Source organism: Schistocerca americana, chromosome X (genome assembly GCF_021461395.2).
Source record: "Schistocerca americana isolate TAMUIC-IGC-003095 chromosome X, iqSchAmer2.1, whole genome shotgun sequence".
In the NCBI taxonomy this organism is placed as follows: domain Eukaryota; kingdom Metazoa; phylum Arthropoda; class Insecta; order Orthoptera; family Acrididae; genus Schistocerca; species Schistocerca americana.
The window spans coordinates 512,773,288-512,797,399 of record NC_060130.1 but is presented as its reverse complement, the minus strand read 5'-3'; the positions used below and the strand labels follow the sequence as shown (position 1 = coordinate 512,797,399).

Here is a 24,112-nt window from a genome sequence, read left to right as displayed (position 1 = left end):
CAGAACACTTTGCTAGAATTTAATCATTTCTCAGGTAAGGTGAGAAGTGTATTATTAAACAATACAAACTGAATTTTTGTGAGTTTACCTCCTGATTAAAACTGAGCATGAACAGAGTTGAACTAAAGCAGGGTGCGTTATAATTAATTTCGAAAAGCGATACGGGTGGAATCATACTATGACAGTAGCTAAAACGTTCGGGTACTTATGTGTCCGCAGACAATCCATTTGGGATATATTTGCGAACATGGGCTTACGATCCACTACTGACTTCAGTATAAAATTATTTCCTAATGACTACACATGTGTTTGAAACGTAAACATTTCGATTAAATTCTCATCTAAATGGCCTCAGATTTCACGTATGAACACGCCAAGAAGACAAGGATGATATCATTCGCAGGTCACGTGCATAAATCTGAGTTAGAAGACGCCAACAGAGACAGTTTTCATCTGTCGTTCCTGTTAGAGTTGAGGAGAAGCGAGGGCTTATAACTTGGGTGGAACCAAGCCAACCGCCGAAAAAAAGGCCAATGGTTTTCGGTGCCAAAGAAGAGGCCATTTCCAGACGACCACTGTTTGGGAGCTGATGCGTCGCAACTGCATTTTCCGTGAAAGATGAGCCTCTGCTTGAAAAGTGATCAAATTCGTCGTAACTTCTAACATCTAGTAATTACCGTTTAGAAGTTTTTAGAAGATGACAAACGCTTGTTGAATTTCTGAGAACATCCACATCACCCCCAAACTACAGCAGAGTCTGCTCGCTTCCGTAATCCACGTTGTACCATGCGTGTAAATTCTCCGTGCGCAGCAAAGCCCTGCCGTGATTTTTCGTCTGACGTCTCTCAAACGCATCGAATAGAATGGAATTTAGCACACTTCAACAATTATTGTTTCAGTATTCAGTGTTCAAACGCCATTTCTCAGTCATGATTCGATGGGTATTGCAGTCAGCTTCTGATTACAGTTGTGCCGATGAATTATTACTCTAGCTCATTATCGGACTGAGCTAGCAAGATTGATAGCTTATCAAATACCATCCCATGTGTGAAGGGAATTTTGTGTTTTCTTCTCATAATATATTCTCCATGTAAAATTCTTTAACAATGTACACAGTTCCTGTTAATCAAAATTCTTCACAGTTCCTTAGCCATGACCAGCCCAACAGTAGATTGTGCGTTGCTCTCCACATGCGCCTGGCACAGTGAATTAACCTGGGGTTAGTTACCTCCTAAGAGTTAAAATTAAGTTTTCTGACCGGTAAAAACAAAAGGGTGCCATTACGTTTCGGTACGAAACTAAATTATTTTTAAATTGTCATTACTATTATCCTTATTTTGTAAGATTGTAATATTGACTGATTATGTTAGTCACGAATAACTACATTTTTAAAAAAAGTATTAGCAATAGCGTGTGAGACAGTGAGGTGGAAATTACAGCTTATGAAACGAATATATGAGCACCTTCTTCACACAGTCCACCTGGCACACACTTGCTCTGTGCGATGCATTTATGACAGTAAAACTGAGACATGTGCATCACACTTATTTAAATATTTCATGAAACAGCCTTGTCCGAGTTGTAAGTGGTTCTTGCAGTGGATCAAACCTTATTTCATTATTCATTTCACAACAAATAATTATTTAAATAAAAATAAATTTTTAATGTGCCCAGTTTTTAAACTGGACTAAAAATACATATTAATTTCCCCTACCCCCATACATATTCCTAATCCCATACATGTAGTTTCGAAAATTTCTGAGTGTGAACTTCTGAGACTTAAAGACGTGTAAGGCTTAAAATGAACAACGTGAGACACGTGTAATAGATAACTGTAAGGAGGCGAACTATTCATGCATCAGCTAGTAAGTAGTGTAATATTACAGAGATGAACTATCCATGTATCAGTTATGTATTACATGCGACCAACGTTCCCCTTTTTAAATCTTACAAGTATTTTCATAGCTATTAAAAACACAGAACCGTAAATTTTCAGGACTATCTGTATGGGGTTAGGAATCTGTATGGGACCAGGATAGATTTTTATACGTTTCAGCCCATTTTAAAAACGTGGTATATAGAAAATTTATTTTTATTTAAATAATTACTTTCTGCCTTTGAACCGTGTGTGTGAGTTTCCAATGGATTTTAGACGTGTTGATGAGATAAGAAAGACAAATGTTAAGTCTGAGGTTTGTGTCAGTGTCTTTTCACTTGATAATTTCTGAAATAGAATAATGGTGTATCTACATGCTGATGATATATCAATCTACTTCATTGTTATTTTCCCAAAAATAAAATAAAGAAGGAAGCAAAATTAATTAAAAATTTTATAACATTTTTATTTCAATACTCAGCTCAATATCCTGCCCCACTCTCTTTGTCCATCACCTCCTCTCCCTTTCTTTGTCTATTACCTCTTCCCTCCTCTCTCTGATCATCTCCCACTCCCCCCTCTCTCTCTGTTCATCTTCTCCTCCCCCTCTCTCTGTCCATCTTCTCCTCCCCTCTCTTCCCATTTGTCTCCTTCTCCTCCACTACCTATCAATCCTTACCCCTGTCTCTTAATATCTGCTCCTCAACCCTCTCTCTGACCATCTCAGCCTTCCCTCTCACACTGTTCATCTCCTCCTCCCTCAGCTCTCTGCTCAGCTGTGCCTGTATGCAAGTATACCCACTGAAACGCATTTCGATACCACCTATACAACTACTGGTCTTGTGGAGCACCCTAGATGTCAGGCTTTACCAAAGTCTTCCACACCCACCTCTACCGAACAGACAGACAAGAATGCGACTTAAAAAAAAAAAAGACGTGGTAAAAATAACCGAACAGCACAACGCAATCGTAACTATCTAATGGCTACTATATTTCTGTAGGGTCTACACAGTAATATTATTATCACTATTATTATCATTGCTGGCAGCTGTCATACACAAAGCATTGGAAATTTGAAGTCTTCCAATTTCCACCCGTTCTGCAGTAAGGAGTCTAGGAATCAAGTGATTTGAAAACTAAATGTAGAGCACCAATTTCAACTTGATTGATGAGATGAGACGGGATGAGAGACAGATGATCGTATGGCATTGTTGGCCGGGAGGCCCCATGTGGGGGAGTTCGGCTGCCGTATTGCAAGTCCTCTTTAGTTGACGCCACATCGCCGACTTGCGAGTCAGTGATGATGATAACGATGATGGACACACAACACCCAGTCCACTGCCAGGAATCTAACCCGGGCCCCCTGCGTGGTAAGCGGTAACGCTACCGCTACGCTACAGAGGCGGACAACTTGATCGATTTTAAATAGGGACGCAAGCTTTGGGTGTAACAACTGTCGCTAGGGAGAGGAGTGATGCAGAGGAAACATGTTTTGTAACAAGTGCTTACCATAGTGAGGATAGTTATCTTTCTTTTCTGAGGCGTTGCAGGTAGCACTCACGATGCGCTCAGAATTGCTTCATCACTTAATGAAAAAACTATTCTTAGAAATAAGCATTACCAGCACCAGTTGTCTCATTGCCTCATTAGTTCATGGCTTAATTAAGACGTGTGGACACCAAATGTAATTTATCTTTCGCCACGTCAAAAGTAAAAGGTTTCAAATAAAATTCATTTTCATTCTAAAGTTTAGTTAGGCCCTACCGTTGATGATGGTCAGGGAGTGGGGGTTGATAGCTAATACTTGAGTGAACTCAGAAGTAATGATCTCAGAAAGGCTGGGTGCCACTGAGCTAGCAGCTCTGGAATCAAATGGTTCAAATGGCTCTGAACACTATGGGACTCAACTGCTGAGGTCATTAGTCCCCTAGAACTTAGAACTAGTTAAACCTAACTAACCTAAGGACATCACAAACATCCATGCCCGAGGCAGAATTCGAACCTGCGACCTTAGCGGTCTTGCGGTTCCAGACTGCAGCGCCTTTAACCGCACGGCCACTTCGGCCGGCGCTCTGGAATCGATCCACGGTTACAATATTACTGTCCAACCTTGAAAATAGTATCGAAGGAATGCCCTTGGTCCAGGGCACGTCTGTAAGTACAATTTTGGTTACCGTGAGCGGTTACTCTTGCTGAACAATTCTGGAGTACATTAATATGGCATCCGTTTATGATCTGTTTATTTCAATTAGCCACACCAGCACAACCGGTCGAAATAATTGTTGAGGATAGGACTATTAATTACGCGAAAGCGGAGACCGACAGGAAGGGTAATGTCACTTTTCCTGTAAATTCGTCTGAATTTCTAGAGTCTACATCACACTGAACCATACAATGAATGTATGTCTGCAATTCCTATAACGACTAGCCGGCCGTTCTGGCCGAGCGGTTCTAGGCGCTTCAGTCTAGAACCGCGCGACCGCCACGGTCGCAGTTTCGAATCCTGCCTCCGGCATGGATGTGTGTGATGTCCTTAGGCTAGTTAGGTTTAAGTAGTTCTAAGTTCTAGGGGACTGATGACCTCAGATGTTAAGTCCCATAGTGCTCAGAGCCATTTGAACCTGCAACGACTTGGACAACAGACGTGTTATGAAACATAAGCGCTCTACAAACATGTACCTCACGCGTATAGCTCACTGGAAACCTCGGACCACCTGAAATATTCGTTTCCTACCATTGGTTCCTTACCTCAAAATACTCCACTTGCGATCAAATCCAGCGATACTTCCTATATCGAGCTTGTTCTGCTGTTCTTCAGTTCCACGCGCATTAAATCAGTCATTTTCGCATCCTTATGGCTACAAAGGAGCGGATAACAGCTCGCTGTTCTTGTACGATGCACACTGATAGCGGTGCGACCGTGCTGCATGCACTACTACGTAGGCACATGGAGCTCGATTACGTGACACAGCTATACCGAATTGTTGAGGAGCCATCATTAATCCCACAACGTAATATTTCGTTGTGTCTAAATCCTCCTGGAAGTAATAATAAAATTCCAATTATTTAATAATACCCCATCAGTTCAGAAAGTTTCGAGGCTGGATTTTTTTTTTAAAAAAAAAGAGAAAAATTAAGAAGGTATTAATGCCTGAAGTGTTCTACAGTCTCCCACAACTTTGATTACAACGCACAGAACGTTTTTCAATTGGTGAGTCGCACTGGCTTGAATGTCATTCATGTTGTCCAAGTTTTTGATCCTTCATGTGAATTTCTGCACTTCGTTATTTAGCAGTAGGTTCTTACGTCTTGTACCCGTGATGAATTTTGCCAGAAAAGAACTGCCCGCTATTTGCAGTTCAGGCTAGTCACGGCATGAGTCCACGCGTCGATGATTTTGTTTGGGAGTCAGGGTGTGTGGGACAAACTTCGCACACACTTTTCTCTTCTTGAAGACAGTCTAGAGAACGTTGTGAACACTTCATTTTTGCTCCACTGCAATTTGTTAGCAACTACGTTGACACACGACCACCACACTTCCAGTAAATAACACTGCCTAATTACAACTGACTGGTCGAATGTACATCTGCTGTTTACTGCTGTTAGTCCAAGCTGCCACTATAGCTGCTGCACTGACGTCACTTGTACGCCATGAATAAAATCAGTATCGAAACATTTTGGACGGATAGTGTACATCCCATTTTATTTTTATTACATTTCAATGCGAACCGAAGACCCGGCCGTAACAGGAACTAACTTGGTCGCCTGACTAGATACAGTCACATTCTGGTTCAGTGGTATGCTTCGTTATACTTGTAGTGTAAGCACGTAAAGTGATGGCGAAAGAGCCTTCGCGACAGCTTTCTGCTAATATCTTAAATGGGTTAAAGAAGATAAGGAGGAAGGAGTGACAATACTGACGAGAAAGGTACTTATGGTAAAGCTGAATAAATCGATGTTATGGCAGAAAGGACACGGTAATAAGTGGAGTAGGACTCAAGTATCTACGGCAAAGAACAAGGAACAAAGAGCACACAATAAGTATCCCATTTACGTTATGGATAAATGTGTTATTAGACAGCGAATTCTACAATATCATGAACAATACAAAGGAATACTAGCTGTCCGTAAACTTTACAGCTTTTGTCATTCTGTTTTCAAAATTACTTCGAAGAGATGCTAAAAAAAGAATCATCACATATTAACGAGGCGATATAGTTTTAAAAAATATTGCGTTAAATTTATACGAATAATGAAGCGTTAGAGTTAAAGCATTCAGTGGCTTCTTCAAACGAAATATAGTTTCATATTCATTAAACTCTGAACAAACTTTGTCACAATGATAGTATCCGAGAAGTATTGATCAGTGCTTCAGTGTCGTGCTATGCAGAGTATAGGTCTACAGACATGTGGAGTGTGAGGTGTAAGACTGCTGGTCTGTACACTGTAACAATCTCCTCTCCCTGTTTTTAGGGCATAAACTCGACGTTGCTATTCAGGGCTACAGTTCACTTTGCCAGGTACTTGTTTCTGTTGCATTTATGAGTGCTGTAGCTAGTATACAACTTCCCAAACAGACTGCTGTCACCTGACGGCGGCCTACTGTAGCAACACTCTTGACTGAACTCGCACGTTCGCCCCATTGCACTTTTTATTCACGTCACAATATATTTCTTCACCACTCACTGCTCTCGTCACCTGACCTCCTTCCTAAGGTGCGTATGCATTTGCGAGCCGAGCGGCTCACAAGAGGCACGCGTGCACCATTCTCCCAAACGTGTACGTTGCTCGTGAGCTGCTTGGCTTGAGCCACCAGATGTTGGTTTCTCCGGTGAGCACAAAGGGGCGATCAAGCTTACTGTGAAAACGTCACATCAAATGAAGGAATCTCTTAACGAGGGTTGAATGTACACTGCCTGAAAAAAATAAAGAAAAAAAAACGTTATACGCCAAGAAGAAGAGGAGGAAATGAAATGAAACTTCACGGGTTAGAGAAGGTTTGTGATTTTATTACAGTGATTGAAAAATCGAGTCAGGTTTTCCAAGAACTTGGCATTATGAGCCCACTTACCAGTATGACATTGTAGGTTCTCTGACTTGGTCTCATGCACTGATTCGGTTGGGAAGGTTGTCATAAAGCCGTTGTATCCTCTCCTGAGGCAAGCTGACCCATAAATATTTTAAGTGGCACTGGGACGGTGTTGATGTCCGCGTTTGTCCATCACATGTTGTATCGGGCACAGATCTGGGAATCTTGCTGGCCACTAGAGTACCTCAACATCATGCAGACCGTCCACAGCCACACATTTCTTATGTGGACGAACATCGTCCTGTTGAAAAGCCGTATCTCAATACTGTCACATGAGAGATGACACATAAGCACACAGGATGTCCTTGACGTACCGTTGTGGTGTCTTAGTCCCTCAATTCAAAAATGCTCAAATGTGTGTGAAATCTTACGGGACTTAACTGCTAAGGTCATCAGTCCCTAAGCTTACACACTACTTAACCTAAATTATTCTAAGGACAAACACACACACCCATGCCCGAGGGAGGACTCGAACCTCCACCGGGACCAGCCACACAGTCCATGACTGTAGTGCCTTAGACCGCTCGGAATCCCTCAGTTACTGCTAGCTGGTGGCTCCCCACACCATGATGACAGAAGTAAAACCGCTGTGCCTCTTCAAAACATTGGAAAAACAGGACCAGGTCGCCACCATACCTGCCACCGGTGGCTATTTGGGATAGTACATGATCACGATTCGTCTATCAACACAGTGTAATGCCATTCATCAACAGTCCATACTTCCCTGTCGTGGCGTCATTCGAATTGCAACCGTGTGTGTTGTGGTGTTAATGGCAGCCTACTCGTCGGACGGCAGTTCCCTAGGCCGGCTACTGCTAGTCTCCGATCAATAGAGCGGGAAGACAGAATGTAGCAAGGAGTCCATCACTTGTTCTAGGGTTTCTAGGGACACCTAGTCAGACGTGGTCGACTGGAACCTTGACAAGAGAATGCCTGCCCTCAAATTCCCAAGCAGTCCAACATCGGACCGCTGTTACCTTCGGATGCCCCAGAAGTCTGGATATTGCACGATTCGACCAGCCAGCCAAGTGGGGACCAACAACGAGGCCCCTTTCAAACACTGCAAGTATCTGATAACGCAGTCCGCTGTCTCATACGAGTACACGGCATTTCCATCTTATCCACAGTGATCAGTCAATATTTGACGTTATCCATGCGCCTTATATTCCCCCATTGGACATGGAAACAACAGTAACAATGAACAACTGTAATGCAATATCTGTAAGGATAATTTCAACTCTAATAATTTAACTACCCGACGATGGCGTGTACATGTTCGAAGTTACTTACATTGACGGCTGGCCGTGGGTGCTTCTCTCTCTCTCTCTCTCTCTCTCTCTCTTTCTCTCTCTCTCCTTTTTTTCCGGGCAACGGAAGTCCGCCTCCATAGCTGAGTGGCCAGCGTAGGTGACTGCCAAGGTGAGGGCAAGCGTTCGATTCCCAGACTGCCAAGGCTTTTCGCTTGGCGGGTGGATTCGTACAGGATTCGCTCAACCTCATGATGCCAGTTGAGGAACAACATGATTGAGATGCAGCGGCTCCAAGGTCTGGAATGTCGGAAAAACGACAGGGAGAGCGGTGTACTGACCACAGGTCCCTCCATACCGCATCTACAAGACGCTGCATGGTGGAGGATGACGGGCGGACGGTAGACATCCTTTTGGGCCTATAGAGCGAGGAGTAGGAACTCTATTGTTACTGTAGCTTGAAAAACGGAGCTCTACGTTAGTCTCTCATACTAGGGGTTGTGCTTTTGGAAGCTGCATATGGATTCCAGGGTCTGTGGTTGTGCCTGGCGGTGGGATCTGCACTAAACGCGGCGGGCACGTGGCTCAAGGCTGTGGAGGCGGCAGGGGCGGTGGCGCGTTTCTGGCTGCTGTTCGCCGGCCAGACGCTGGGAGCCATCGCCCAGGCTTTCATGCTGCCCGTGCCACCCGCGCTCGCCTTCATCTGGTTCGGCCCCAAGGAGGTCTCCACTGCCTGTTCGCTCGGCTTCTTCGGCTACCAGGTAAACCTCTCCTTACAGCAGAAATGGCGCAGTTCTAAGACACCGGACTCGCATTCTAGAGGACGCCGATTAAGACGGATTCAGATTTTCCTTATCTTTCCTACACAGCTTAAGGCGAATTTCGCGTTAGTAATTTTGAAAAGGTGAGAATGTGTTCCGTCCCTAATGATCTCGACATAGACTCGACATTCAAACCTAATCCTCCTCCCTACCTTCATTTCTAATCCGAGATCTTAGGAACTGGGGTGACATCGTAAATACAAGTCGCTGTACGGACCCGTTATTTGAAATGCGCGATACTTACCGTAGATTTAACATATTACATTCATCCGGAATGTGCTTGTATTCTAATTTTTCTTGACCTACTTTTTTTGTACAGGCCACCTAACTCATTGGGTTTCTAATTAGTTACTTCTCTTTTTAAAAGAGCTTTGGTCGGTACGTGCACACATCATATAGTGATCTAAAAGATGTCAAAAACGTACAAAAAATGGTTCAAATGACTCTGAGCACTATGCGACTTAACTTCTGAGGTCATCAGTCGCCTAGAACTTAGAACTAATTAAACCTAACTAACCTAAAGACATCACGCACATCCATGCCCGAGGCAGGATGCGAACCTGCGACCGGAGCGGTCGGTCGGCTCCAGACTGTAGCGCCTAGAACCGCACGGCCACTCCGGCCGGCCAAAAACGTACAATTACAAGAAATATTAATTACATAATTACTAATAATTTGTAAAAAGAACTTGCGGGAATGCGACCGGGTTACGTCTTCGATAACTGCCGCCATTTCAACATAAGGACACGCCATAATTTTCCAAGACACATGCAAAGAGAGAGCGCTGTGTGAAGAAATTTAACCGTCAGTACACGGGACTGCGCCGACCGAGAACCGTAATACGGCATATGTAGAAAGACAACACGCAAACCGTTAACAACTAATGCCACCACACAACGGGTGAGCAAGTAGAATTAACTCTATCCCCATGTTGATTGACCTGCTCTCTATCTGGCTACACAACAGAGGGGAAAGGTAATGCTGCTTGCTCACCTTCTGGTAATTAATATTTACTATCGACAACTTCTGATGCAGTTCATACTTGGTTCTGTATTAGGGTCTGTTGTTCTGGGTGTGTGTATGTGCAAGGGGTTGGCCAAAAACCGGGAACACTGCGAGAAATTCATGTTTGAACACAAATGCAGATGCTAGGAAAACCTGCAGGTCACGCTGTTGCATTTGACGACAAACGGCTCCTGTGCAGTGTCCACAATACTCGTGCCAGTAGTGATCAGAACAGTATTCTGTGTAGTATGAGTGCATTATGTCCGAGCTAAGTGTGTTCACACGTGAGCAAACTGTTGGTGCTCGTTTGGTGGGTGCTTCCGTAACCAAGCTAGCCGAAATGTCTGGTGTTCGAAGAGGCACCTCAAAAAAAAAAAAAAAAGAACAAAAAAAAGTTATACCGTATGCTGATAGGGGAGGGGGGAGGGGGGGGGGGGCGCGGCCCTCAACTGGGCGGTCATCAGCGCCCGTACAAAGTCCCAATATTTTTACACAGTCCAACTTTTGTACATAGCCCAATCTAGCCTCAGTCACAAATGATGATATTGATGATGAAATGATGAGGACAACACAGACACCCAGTCCCCGGGCAGAGAAAATGCCCAACCCGGCCGGGTATCGAACCCGGGACCCCGTAATCCAGAGTTAGCAACGCTAGCCATTAGACCACGAACTGCGGACGCGAAAAATAAGAGGACGACAGTGGCAAAAGTCACTACAGAACTGAATGTCGCACTCGCGAACCTTGTTAGCACCAAAACAACACGAAAGGAGATCAAGAAGCGGGGAATTGGAGGCGACCTGGAATTCCAAAACTGCACGCTAGTGCTGGAAATGCCCGTGACCGACAAATGTGGTGGGGGAGCCATAAAACCTCGACTACGGGGCAGTGTAAGAGCGTCATTTGGTAAGATGAGTCTTGTTTCATACTATTTCCAACTTCTGGTCCAGTTTACGTCCCAAGAGTGAAACATGGCGGAGGCTGGGTGATTTCTGCAGACATATCGTTGTATTACATGGGCCCCACGGTTATTCTGTAACGTCGCATTACCGCTTAGGATTATGTGACCGTATTGGCTGATAAGGCCCATCCCACTGTACAATATTTGTTCCCCATTGGTGATGCTATGTTCCAAGATGATAGGGCTCCTGTTCACACAGCTCTCAATATTATTAAACCCATGTCATCTGCTATGGAGTGAAGGATGCGTGATCGCTACCCACCTCTATCTTCGTTAGCTGAACTTGCCATTAATTTGCCTTAAGAACGGTATAAGATTCCCTTGAAAACCGTATAGGACGTGTTATTAACCATTTGCAGACGACTGGAATCTGTTTTGAGCGCCAACGATGTTTTCATGTACCATACTAGGCATCGGAATGTGTTTCCGTATTATCGTCCACTCCTTCTCTCTCTCTCTCTCTCTCTCTCTCTCTCTCTCTCTCTCTCTCTCTCTCTGTGTGTGTGTGTGTGTGTGTGTGTGTGTGTGTGTGTGTGTGTGTGTGTGTGTGCGCGTTTGTGTGTGTTTTCTGTCTTTCGGCACATGCCGTATAATGGTTTTTGGTAGGTATTACCTCACCTGTTAAGGGTTTAAATTTCCTTGCACAGAGATCTCTCGGTGCATTTGTTTCTTGAAAATGACACTGTCTTCATCTGTCGAAATATTAGCTGTTGTCGAAGAAATCACGCTTCTGCATTCCCGTAAGTTGTTCCAACGTTTTATACGCCGGGAGTAACTCAGTTGTCATACTCATAACCTATTTATTTTGTTTCACACTTCTACTATCATATTTTAAAAAAATAAAAATACCCGAACACTACCTACATTGCTCAATCATAGAAGATATTTATGAGTGTTCTGAAGGTATAAATTGCCTACATTCACGCCAACGGCGATTTTGCTTGAAGATTAGTAACTTTTTTACAATTATTGTTGATGAACATGAGAGGTTACAAGCGGTATATTTTGCCATAATAGATAACTTACTGTGAGGTATATAGTGGTCGGGGAGTTTCTTGTAAAACATTATTAACAGTAGGCTACTGTAAACAGAGATTGTATCCTGTTAACATTGATGTTGATTATTGTTTTAGTAGTAAGCGAACAGCTAAGTGATTATTTAAGATCGTTATTTGTGAGTGTCACACTGTGCGTTACCACAAATTTTAGCATAGGCTGCAGCTGCACCGTTGTTGGAGAAGACGTCGATGTAGAGTATAGAGGTTGCCTTCGATGAACAGTGAAGTGGACAGCATCAACCATGTATCTCTTGCCGTGCTGCTATAGTCATCTTTACTACCACCTACATTGTTCACACACAGCCTGAGTGGCTAGAGTAACACCTAGTCCATAGGTACTTTTAGACGCTATCTCATATAATGAATGCAACCTGCCAAAGCTCGGGAAACTGGAAATATACCTCATGTTTCAGATAGGGGTGGCTACAAGCTTGCTGGTGAATCCTCTGCTGGTGCGGGACCACGAGAACATTGAGGACATAGGGCACGATCTCCGCGTGTCTGCCTACGGCGTGGCCGCAGCAGCAACCGCTATCCTGCTACTCATTTTGTTCTGTGAGTGGAACTTCATGTTGTAAACACTCGAACATATATTCTTTATTGTATTACTTTATCATTTTCATCTAGTGGCACATTTACTCTTTGTTTTGCCTGTGTAACTCAGTCGCCCTTCCTCCGGGAATTTCTTACTTGATGTTTTAGTTCTTGGTAATTGGCGTGAAAACACATTGTTCAGAGATGAAACTCCTCCATATTGATGTTGTTTTGGTCTTCGGTCCGAATACTTGTTTTAAGCAGCTGCAGTAGCCTGTGCTGTACAATTCTTTTCATCTCTGAATAACTCGCGCAACCTAGATCAGTCTGCATCTGCCTACCGCAGTCAAGCCTTGCTCTCCTACAATATTTAACACCCGTCCCGCCACTCCCCTCCTTTCGCCCGCTCTCTCCACTCATCCCCCTCCCCCCCACACACACACATTTCTCCATTACCAAATTGACGATTCCTTGATACCTCAGAATGTGTCCTGTCAACCGATCCCTTTCTTTTATTAAGGTTATGCCTCCCATTCGAATAATATCTCTTCATTAGTTATCAGACGCATACATGTAATCTTCGTCATGCTTCTATAGCCTCACATTTCAAAAACTTCTATTCTCTTCTTGTCTGAACTGTTCAGCGTCTACTTTCACTGCCGCACAGCGCTACACTCCAGCAGTAACCTTCCGGAAATGATTCCTAACAATTAACTTTATATTCAATGTAAACACATTTTTCTAGTCTAGAAACACATTTCTTGTTATTAGTAATCTGCATTTTCTATACTCTGTACTTGGATCATGGTCAGTTATTTTGCTGCCCAAATTGTGAAACTCATGTTTCATTTCCTAATCTAATTTTCTCAGCATCGCCTGCCTTACTTCACTTGGTTCTATTACATTTGTTTTACTTTAGTTGATATTTATCTTATAACCTTTTTCCCGATACCATCCATTCCGTTGCACTGATCTTGGAAGATAACAATATCATAAGAAATCCTCAAAGTTTTTATTTCTTGTCTCTGAACCTTAATTCCCTTTCCAGATATCCCCATGATTTACTTTAACGCTCACTCAACGTACAAGTGAAGAAACATCAGATAATAGACTATAAACCTATCTCACTCCCTTCTCTAGTGCTGCTTGTCTTTCATGTTCTTCCACTCCTGTAACTGCAGTCTGGTTTCGGTACAATTTGTAGATAACCCTTCGTTTGCTGTATGTGATCTCTGCTACCTACAGAATTTTGACGTGTGTATTCCAGCCAACTTTGTCAAAAGCTTTTCCTTTATGTAAAAATGATATAAACGTGGGTTTGCCTTTCTCCAGTCCTCTAAGATAAGTCATAGCGTCAGTATTACCTCGCATGTTCCTACATTTCTCCGGGACGCATACTGATCTTCTCCGAGGTCGGTTTCTACCAGTTTTTGATTTTTTCTGTAGCTAATTGGTGTCAGTATTTTGAAATCATTACTTATTAAACTAATTGTTCGGCTATATTCACACTTGTTAGCATGAGCCTTCTTTGTAATGGGGAATGTTATACTCAATTTGACGCCTGGAGGTTGTTTACTTCTCTCATAAAGATGAAACAGTTTTATCATAGTCCGTACAGCCAAGGCTCTAATTAATGAGAGAATGTTATCTACACCAAGTGCCTTGTATCGACTTAGGTCTTTCAGTGCTCACAGTATCATCTCCATCTATTTTCCCTTTGCATAGTATTGTCTACAAGTTCGTTTCCTTTGTGTGTCCCTTTTTTCTTAGCAATGGCTTACCATCTGAGCTCTTGGTATTTATACAGTTGCTTCTTTCCCATTGGTATGCATGCTTCTACAGCGTTGCATTTTTCCTCCACTTCTGCTTCGGTCGCTCTCAAATTCGTGAATATATTTAGTTTTTCTTGTAACAAGAAAACAGACCGTTTTGACACAAATATTTCTGCTTATAACTTTATTTCGTAATTACCCTCTACAACCTGTCGAATATGATTTCACGGACACCCTGCACACGTGTTGGTTTCTTGGATGCAAAAGTAAATAAGTTTAAAGGATGACATGTCATAAGTTTCTAGGCCACTAAAAACGGATTACTACACGGTCCTGTCACATTAATGTGACCCCCGCCTGTGTTTGACGTCAACGTGCAATAACCACTCACAGACGACTGGTGACAGCCGGTAGAGGCTGTTCATGGGACATGGAAAACAGCGCAGTTGTTATAATGTGGAGAGGGAACGATTTATCTCTTGTCCAATAGGGTATGATTATTGGCTTTCGGGCCAAGGGTGGAAGCATTTCCAAAACGGCTAAGTCTGTAAACTGTTCGTGTGCCGCCGTGGTTAAAGTGTACTGACCTCTCAATTATGTTGTATAAATTTTCAACAGGCCTTATGTCTGGCAATCTGGGTGGGCAAATCATTCGCTCGAATTGTCCAGAAAGTTCTTCAAACCGGTCGTGAACAGTTGTGGCGCAGTGACAGGGTGCATCGTCGTTTGGGAACATGTGGTCCATGAATGGCTGCAAATGGTCTCCAAGTGGCCGAACTTAACCATTTCCAGCCAATTATAGGTTCAGTTGGACCAGAGGACACAGTCCAATCCATATAAACACAACTTATCCCTCTATGGAGCCACGGTCACCTTGCACAGTGTCTTACTGACAACGTGGGCCCTTAGCTTCGTCACGTTTGCGTCACACTCGAACTGTACCATCAGCTCTTACCAACTGAAATCGGGACTCATCTGACCAGGCCACGGTTTACCTACCAGTCGTCCAACCGGTATGGTGACGAGTCCAGGGGAGGCGCTACAGGTGATGTCGTGCTATAGCAAAGGTACTCGCGTCGATCGTCTGCTACTAGCCCATAAACGCCCAATTTCGCCGTACTATCCTAACAGATACAATTGCCGTACGTCCCACATTGATTTCTGCTGTTATTTCACGCAGTGTTGCTTGTCTGATAGCAATGAAAACTCTACGCAAACACCGCTGCTCTTGGTTGCTAAGTGAAGGCCGTCGGCCACTGCATTGTGCGTGGTGAGAGGTAATTCCTGAAATTTCGTATTCTCGGCACGCTTGAATTCTCTAACGATTTCCGAAATAGAATGTCCTATGCGTCTGTCTTCAACTACCATTCCGAGTTCAAAGTTTGTTAATTCTCGTCGGGCGGTCATAATCACGTCGGGCACCTCTCCAAATGAATCATCTGAGTACAAATGACAGCTGCGCAAATACACTGGCATTTTATACTGTAGCTTGTGTACGCTATGTTACCAACATCTGTATTATGTGCATAGCGCTACCCATGACTTCTGTCAACTCACTGTATAGCATGTATAACGAAATGGCGTTATCCAGAACCGGTGCCGAGGTTAACTATGGTGTACCACGGGCCATAAATAACAAGGGTGAACGACGGTAGCGGAGATGTTTACGGCCGAATGGACATGAACCGTTGAGGAACTGCCTGCCCGGATGAACCAAGGGCTACCAACAGCGTCTCCTAACGGCCATTCAGCGAACGTTTCTGTGTATGGGCCTCCGCAGCAGCCTCCTGGCCAATGCTCCCATGCGGACTGCTGTTCATCGGCGACAGAGGCTGGAATTTGCGTGCTAATACGGCAACCGGACATCCACTGAGTGGCAACAGGTGGCCTTTTCAGATGAATCACGTTTTATGCTCCTTGGACAGATGAAAGCAGACACCCAGCAACAATCACTGGAGGATTCCAAGCAGAAAGAGGGGCGTTACGGTTTGAGGATTGTTTTCGTGGCATTCCCTCGGTGATTTCGTCATTTTGAAAGCCACAATGGATCAACAAAAGTATTCGATTATCTTTGGGGTTCATTTCCGCCCCTAAATGCGGTTTGTTTTTCTTTGGCACGATGGCATCTATCAGCAGGACAATGCAACGTGTCACACAGCTTACAGTGTACGTACGTGGTTCGAAGAACCCAGGATGAGTGTACCGTACCTCCCTGGCCATCAGACTCCCTGGATTTAAACCCAATCGAGAATTTGTGGGACCACTTCGATCGGGCAGTTCGCGCCATGGATCCTCGAACGAGAACAGCTGGCCACAGCACTGAGCCGGCATGGCTCCACATCACTGTCGGTACCTTCCAGAATCTCACTGATACTCTTCCTACACGTCTCTCAGCGGTTGGCGCTGCAAAAGGTGGTATTCAGGCTTATGACAGGCGGTCACATTAATGTGACCGCACAGTGTAGCTCACCTCATAGAGGCTGACACGAGCTTGTCGTGTTTCGAAGAAATCATTTTGGCAAGTGAGTGAAATGATTTTAGAAAACCACGAAACAGTCAATATTATTGGTGGGAAAAACAAGTGTTGAATGCACATCCTGTGGTGTAACCAGTGAGCATTTAGCTTCATTTCTAAACAAATAAACATTTCTAAATAAATAAAACCGAAAAGAGGTGCCATTTGTACTTCGAGACTTCTTATTTATTGAAATTACTAGCTTGGCTTTGGCCACGTATTTATCTATTCCAAACTTCTATTGGCCCACCTCCTTCCAGTTCCTCTCTCTCCATCTCCTCCTCCTCCCTGTCTCGTCTATCTCCTGTTCCCCTCTCTCTCTGCCCCTCTCTTCCTCCACCTGCCTCTGTCTGTCCACCTCCTCATGCTCTTCGCTGTGCCCATCATCCCCTCCCTTTCCTTGTCCATCTCCTTTTCCAACTCTCTCGCCTATGGCCTACTCCAGCCCCTCCCTGTCCGTTTTCTCCTCCCCCCCTATCTCTTCCGGGCCTCTTCCCCCTCTCTCTGCCTACCTTCTCCTACACCCCGTCTCTGTCTATCATCTCGTTATCCCCCACCATCCCAATCGGAGGTCTGTGTTTTTTATCCCACAGTATTTACTTCAAGATTGTAAGTAACATGTGTACTAAGTTTAGTAGAAATCGATCAATGGGTCTAGGAGGTGATGCAGAACATATCTCTACGTGACACAGATTGCACGTATACAGTATACTCTGATTCTCTTCTGTTTTACATCATTCGACTCCAAAGAGGAAGGTCAGTTTGTTGAGTTATTCAGCTATGTGACTTGACCTTAAATCCAGAAACACGCTGACAAAATTGTTAGCTCGCTGCAGTGCTCATTCTCGAGTCCTAGTTGACACACTGAACAGCACAAATAAGAAACAAACAGTAATTAATACATTTAAAATTATTCAAGTCAACTAAATACAGGAAACAAATAGAAACCGGTCATTTCCGAACATTTTTAATCGCCTCTTCTGATACAAACCCCCAACCAATCGGTAGTGGGGAAGCATAACCCTACAGTATTTTTATACGAATACTAAGTCATGTACCTAACAAATATGGTTGAAAATGCTCCATGTGTTCCTGAGTTATGCTTCAATGTTACCCCCATTTCATTGCGACCCCTATGGGAAATAGGTGGTTCTTAAGCCCACAGTATTTCTTTCCAGGCAGCAAGTAACCAGTAAACCCGACTGTTTAAAGCGCCTAACTTCCCTGTGTAACACAGCTTCTAACTTCTGATTATAAATGAGTTAATGTGGCAAATATTTGACGTTAAACATATAAAAGGGAAAAAGCTTAAGAAAGGTTCGAAATTATGTTCAAAGATAGTTGCAAGTAGCTAAGTGTTCTCATTATCAAACACTGGATGAGTTTAGTATCGATAATTCGCTCTCCGTTTTAAGAAAATCCAGTTCTTCATGTATTTCAATGTTTATGACGTCATATCTCCCGAACTATGGGTCGTAAAATGGTATAATTTTGCAGTTACATTTAGTAGTATATGTGGATACTGTCTGCAAAATATGTTAGGAATAAAGTTAGTAGTAAAGAAGTAATAAATTAAAAAAAACAGTCCGTTGCGACAGCGTTACTGCATGAAAAGCGAAAATGCAGTAAGCTATGAACTTTCTTGTTCAAATGGCTCTGAGCACTATGGGACTTAACATCTTAGGTCATCAGTCCCCTAGAACGTAGAACTACTTAAACCTAACTAACCTAAGGACATCACACACATCCATGCCCAAGGCAGGATTCGAACCTTTGCCGTAGCAGACCCGCGGTTCCGGACTGCAGCGCCTAGAACCGCACGGCCACCGCGGCCGGCTATAAACTTTCTTCTTTCGTCATTTTGCGTCGAGTGTCAGCAGGGAAAAGTTACATAAAGATTTGAAACTGTGTTAAGTTTGCTGCAGTTCGCTAAGTGCTCTCATTCTCAAACACATGAATGTACTTCGGGTAGTTACGTGCCGTGAGCTACGATTCTTTTCAGCCCCATTCCCATCATTTCGGAAGGGAGGTGGTTCTTACCACCAGAGTGTTTCTTTCCAGATAACAAGTGAAATATGTACCAAGTTTGGCTGAAATCGGTCCAACAGTTTAGGAGGATATGTTAAAAAATACATTCATGTTCATGTAGATTACATACATATTTATAAAATGTAAGGAGTACTTCAGTTATTACTACCCATTTACATTAGTCTTCAAATAATACAGAATGAGCTCAGCCAATGGTGTAATGAAACTCTGGACACACACCTGGGAGGAGTGAAGTGGAAATACCGCAGGGGCGCTCTGATTGAGGGTTCTCGTAGTTCCCAAGGCTCAAGTTGGCTGGTTTCCTTAAAAAGAGCCAGCCTCTACTAATTTCCTCAAACTTGTCCTTTCAGAGCTTGTGCTCCGTCTGTAATTACCTTGAAGTAGCGGAAACCTATAAATTATAGCCTTCCTTCATATTTCGGAATAGCTGCCATGACTTCTATTACTGGGCATTATTGTTGTTGTGTTGGCAAAAGAGCTAACACCGTGTTACTAGTGGAGGCCGAAATGCACGCGTTTTAGCTTACGCAGGCTGGCGTGAGGAGGGAAGAATTATACTGATGTGAGGTAATATTATCTGTTCAGAATACATTCATAGTAACTGAATATGGCGCCTTACTAGATCGTAGCAAATGACGTAGCTGAAGGCTATGCTAAACTGTAATCTCTGCAAGTGAGAGCGTAGGTAGACAGTGACCCATCGCTAGCAAAGTCGGCTGTACAACTGAGGCGAGTGCTAGGAAGTCTCTCTGGACTAGACCTGCCGTGTGGCGGCGCTCGGTCTGCAATCACTGATAGTGGCGACACGCGGGTCCGACGTATACTAACGGACCGCGGCCGATTTAAAGGCTACCACCTAGCAAGTGTGGCGTCTGGCGGTGACACCACAATTTGTGTTGTTAGTGATAGTGTCACATGAATGATCCAACAGAAACAATATGACACGAGAGAGATTGCCGGTGATCTGAGTTTATCATCTCATACGCTCCTATTCTCACCAGCTAGTTGAATGAATTACGTGTAATATCACACTGGTTCGACAAAGGACTAAAACGGTGTTCAAGTTATGAATAAAGGAAATAAGTATGATGAGATCGTGAAGCTGAAAAAATTAACATATTTTACGATTGAAGTTATATTTTGTTGATCGAATTTACCGGTAACAAATCTGGCACCACGCCTCTGAACTGTTTCGATGTCTTACTTTAATCCATACTGGTGGGGGTCCCAAACGCTCGAGTTGTACTCAAGAATGGGACCCATTGATCTTCAAAATGTGCTCTTTTTTATAGATGAGCTAAGCTTTCTTGAAATAAATCGAGCTCGACCGTTCACCTTACCTACTACGATACTTAAGTGCCCGTTCCTTTTCGCATCGCTCTGCAACGGTACGCCTAGATATTTGATCGATGTGACGTGTCAAGCAGCACACCAAAAATGCTGTGTTCAAATATTACAGGATTATTTTTCCTGCTCATTAGCGTTCTCTACATTGAGGGCAAGCAGATATTCATCAGACTAAATAGAAATTCTGGGAGTTATCCTGCATCCTTCTACAGTTACTCAACTTCGACACATTCTCGTACACCACAGCATCATCAGCAAACAACCGCAGATAGCTGCCCACCCCAGCCACTTGATATCTACACTGAAGCGCCAAAGAAACTGGTATAGGCTTGCATATTCAAATGAGAGATATGCGAAAAGGCAGAATACGGCACTGCCTCGGCAATACCTATACAGGGTGTTACAAAAAGGTACAGCCAAACTTTCAGGAAACATTCCTCACACACAAAGAAAGAAAATATGTTATGTGGACATGTGTCCGAAAACGCTTACTTTCCACGTTAGAGCTCATTTTATTACTTCTCTTCAAACCACATTAATCATGGAATGGAAACACACAGCAACAGAACGTACCAGCGTGACTTCAAACACTTTGTTACAGGAAATGTTCAAAATGTCCTCCATTAGCGAGGATACATGCATCCACCCTCCGTCGCATGGAATCCCTGATGCGCTGATGCAGCCCTGGAGAATGGCGTATTGTATCACAGCCGCCCACAATACGAGCACGAAGAGTCTCTACATTTGGTACCGGGGTTGCGTAGACAAGAGCTTTCAAATGCCCCCGTAAATGAAAGTCAAGACGGTTGAGGTCAGGAGAGCGTGGAGGCCATGGAACTGGTCCGCCTCTACCAATCCATCGGTCACCGAATCTGTTGTTGAGAAGCGTACGAACACTTCGACTGAAATGTGCAGGAGCTCCATCGTGCATGAACCACATGTTGTGTCGTACTTGTAAAGGCACATGTTCTAGCAGCACAGGTAGAGTATCCCGTATGAAATCATGATAACGTGCTCCATTGAGCGTAGGTGGAAGAACATGGGGCCCAATCAAGAAATCACCAACAATGGCTGCCCAAACGTTCACAGAAAATCTGTGTTGATGACGTGATTGCACAATTGCGTGCGGATTCTCGTCAGCCCACACATGTTGATTGTGAAAATTTACAATTTGATCACGTTGGAATGAAGCCTCATCCGTTCAAAAAAAATGGTTCAAATGGCTCTGAGCACTATGGGACTCAACGGCTGTGGACATAAGTCCCCTAGAACTTAGAACTACTTAAACCTAACTAACCTAAGGACATCACACACATCCATGCCCGAGGCAGGATTCGAACCTGCGACCGTAGCAGTCGCACGGTTCCGGACTGCGCGCCTAGAACCGCGAGACCACCGCGGCCGGCAAGCCTCATCCGTCAAGAGAACGTTTGCACTGAAATGAGGATTGACACATTGTTGGATGAACAATTCGCAGAAGTGTACCCATGGAGGTCAATCAGCTGCTGATAGTGCCTGCACACGCTGTACATGGTACGGAAACAACTGGTTCTCCCGTAGCACTCTCCATACAGTGACGTGGTCAACGTTACCTTGTACAGCAACTTTTCTGACGCTGACGTTAGGATTATCGTCAACTGCACGAAGAATTGCCTCGTCCATTGCAGGTGTCCTCGTCGTTCTAGGTCTTCCCCAGTCGCGACTCATAGGCTGGAATGTTCCGTGCTCCCTAAGACGCCGATCAATTGCTTCGAACGTCTTCCTGTCGGGACACCTTCGTTCTGGAAATCTGTCTCGATACAAACGTACCGCGCCACGGCTATTGCCCCGTGCTAATCCATACATCAAATGGGCATCTGTCAACTCCGCATTTGTAAACATTGCACTGACTGCAAAACCACGTTCGTGATGAACACTAACCTGTTGATGCTACGTACTGATGTGCTTGATGCTAGTACTGTAGAGCAATGAGTCGCATGTCAACACAAGCACCGAAGTCAACATTACCTTCATTCAATTGGGCCAACTGCCGGTGAATCGAGGAAGTACAGTACATACTGACGAAACTAAAATGAGCTCTAACATGGAAATTAAGCGTTTCCGGACACATGTCCACATAACATCTTTTCTTTATTTGTGTGTGAGGAATGTTTCCTGAAAGTTTGACCGTACCTTTTTGTAACACCCTGTATAAGACAACAAGTGTCTGGCGCAGTTGTTGGACCAGTTACTGGTGCGACAATGGCAGGTCATCAAGAATTAAGTGAGTTTGAACATGTTGTTATAGTCGGCGGACGAGAGATGGGACACAGCGTCTCCAAGGTAGTGATGAAGTGGGGCTTTTCCCGAACGACCAATTCACGAGTGTACCGTGGATATCAGGAATCCGCTAAAACATCAAATCTCTGACATCTCTGTGGGCGGAAAAAGATCCTGCAAGAACGGGACCAACGACGATTAGAGAGAATCGTTCAACGTGACAGAACTGTAACTCTTCCGCAAATTGTTGCAGATTTCAATGACGGGCTATGAACAAGTGTCAACGTGCGAACCATTCAGAGAAATATCATCGAAATGGCCTCTCGGAGCCGAAGGCCCACTCGAGTACCCTTGATGATTGCATAACACAAAGCTTTACGTCTCGCCTGCGTGCGTCAACACCGACATTGGACTGTTGATGACTGGAAACATGTTGCCTGGTCGGACGAGTCTCGTTTCAAATTGTATCGAAAGGATGGACGTGTACGGGTATGAAGACAACCTCAAGAAACCATGGGCCCTGCATGTCAGCAGGAGACTCTTCAAGCCGCTGGAAGCTTTTTAACGACGTGGGGCGTGTGTAATTGTAGCGATGTGTGCTCCCTGATGCGTCTAGATACAACTCTACCAGATGACAGGTACGGAAGCATCCTATTTGATCACCTGCATCCATTCATGTCCATTGTGCATTCCGACGGACGTGGGCAATTCCAGCAGGACAGTGCCACACCCTACAGGTCCAGAATTGACAGAGTGGCTCTAGGAAAACTCTTCTGAGCTTAAACACTTCCGCTGGCCACACATCTCCGCAGACATGAACATTATTGAGTATATCTGGGATGCCTTGCAACGTGCTGTTCAGAAGAGATCTCCACCCACTCGTACTCTTACGGATTTACGGACAGCCCTGCTGGATTCGTGGTGCCGGTTCCATCCAGCATAATTTCACACATTAGTCGAGTCCGTGCCACCTCGTGTTGCGGCACTTCTTCGTGCTCGCGTGCCTTACACCATATTAGGCAGGTGTACCAGTTTCATTGGCTCTTCTGTGTATGTGTATAGAAAATAACAGCGGTTCCATTACACTTCCTGGGGCAGTCCTGACGATACCCTTGTTTCTGATGAACACTAGCCGTCGTGGATAACATACTGGGTTCTGTTACTTAAGAAGTCTTCGAGCCACTCACATGTTTGGGAACCCACTCCGCATGCTCGTACCTTCGCTAGCAAAATGGAATCCATATGTTGCCCTTCATCCATGGTTCACAGAGCAAACTGAATTTCGCACGAGCGATGCTCTCTAAATCCGTGCTGATTTGCAGACAGAAGCTTTTCTGTCTCCAGGAAAATTACTATATTAGAACTTAGAATATTATCAGGAATTCAGCAGCAAACCGATGTTAATGATATTGGTCTACAATTGTGAGGGTTCATTCTTTTACCCTTCTTATATAAAGGAGTGCCTGCTCTTTTTTCCAGCCACATGGAACTTTGCGAAGGGTGAGAGATAGATTCGCGATAAATGCAAGCTACGTAAGGGGCCAGTGCCGTAGAGAACTCACTGTAAAACCGAATTAG

General features: G+C 44.1%; 1 protein-coding gene across 1 annotated transcript in view; it reads left to right on the top strand.

Annotated features, from left to right (window-relative positions):
• The window catches only part of LOC124556104 (uncharacterized MFS-type transporter C09D4.1-like), a 95,047-nt gene that overhangs the window by 5,720 nt on the left and 65,215 nt on the right, over positions 1 to 24,112 (top strand). Inside the window, exons 2-3 of the mRNA XM_047130128.1 lie at positions 8,743 to 8,973; positions 12,472 to 12,613. Of these exons, the coding sequence (XP_046986084.1) occupies positions 8,743 to 8,973; positions 12,472 to 12,613 (373 nt within the window). The remainder of the gene's footprint in view (positions 1 to 8,742; positions 8,974 to 12,471; positions 12,614 to 24,112) is intronic.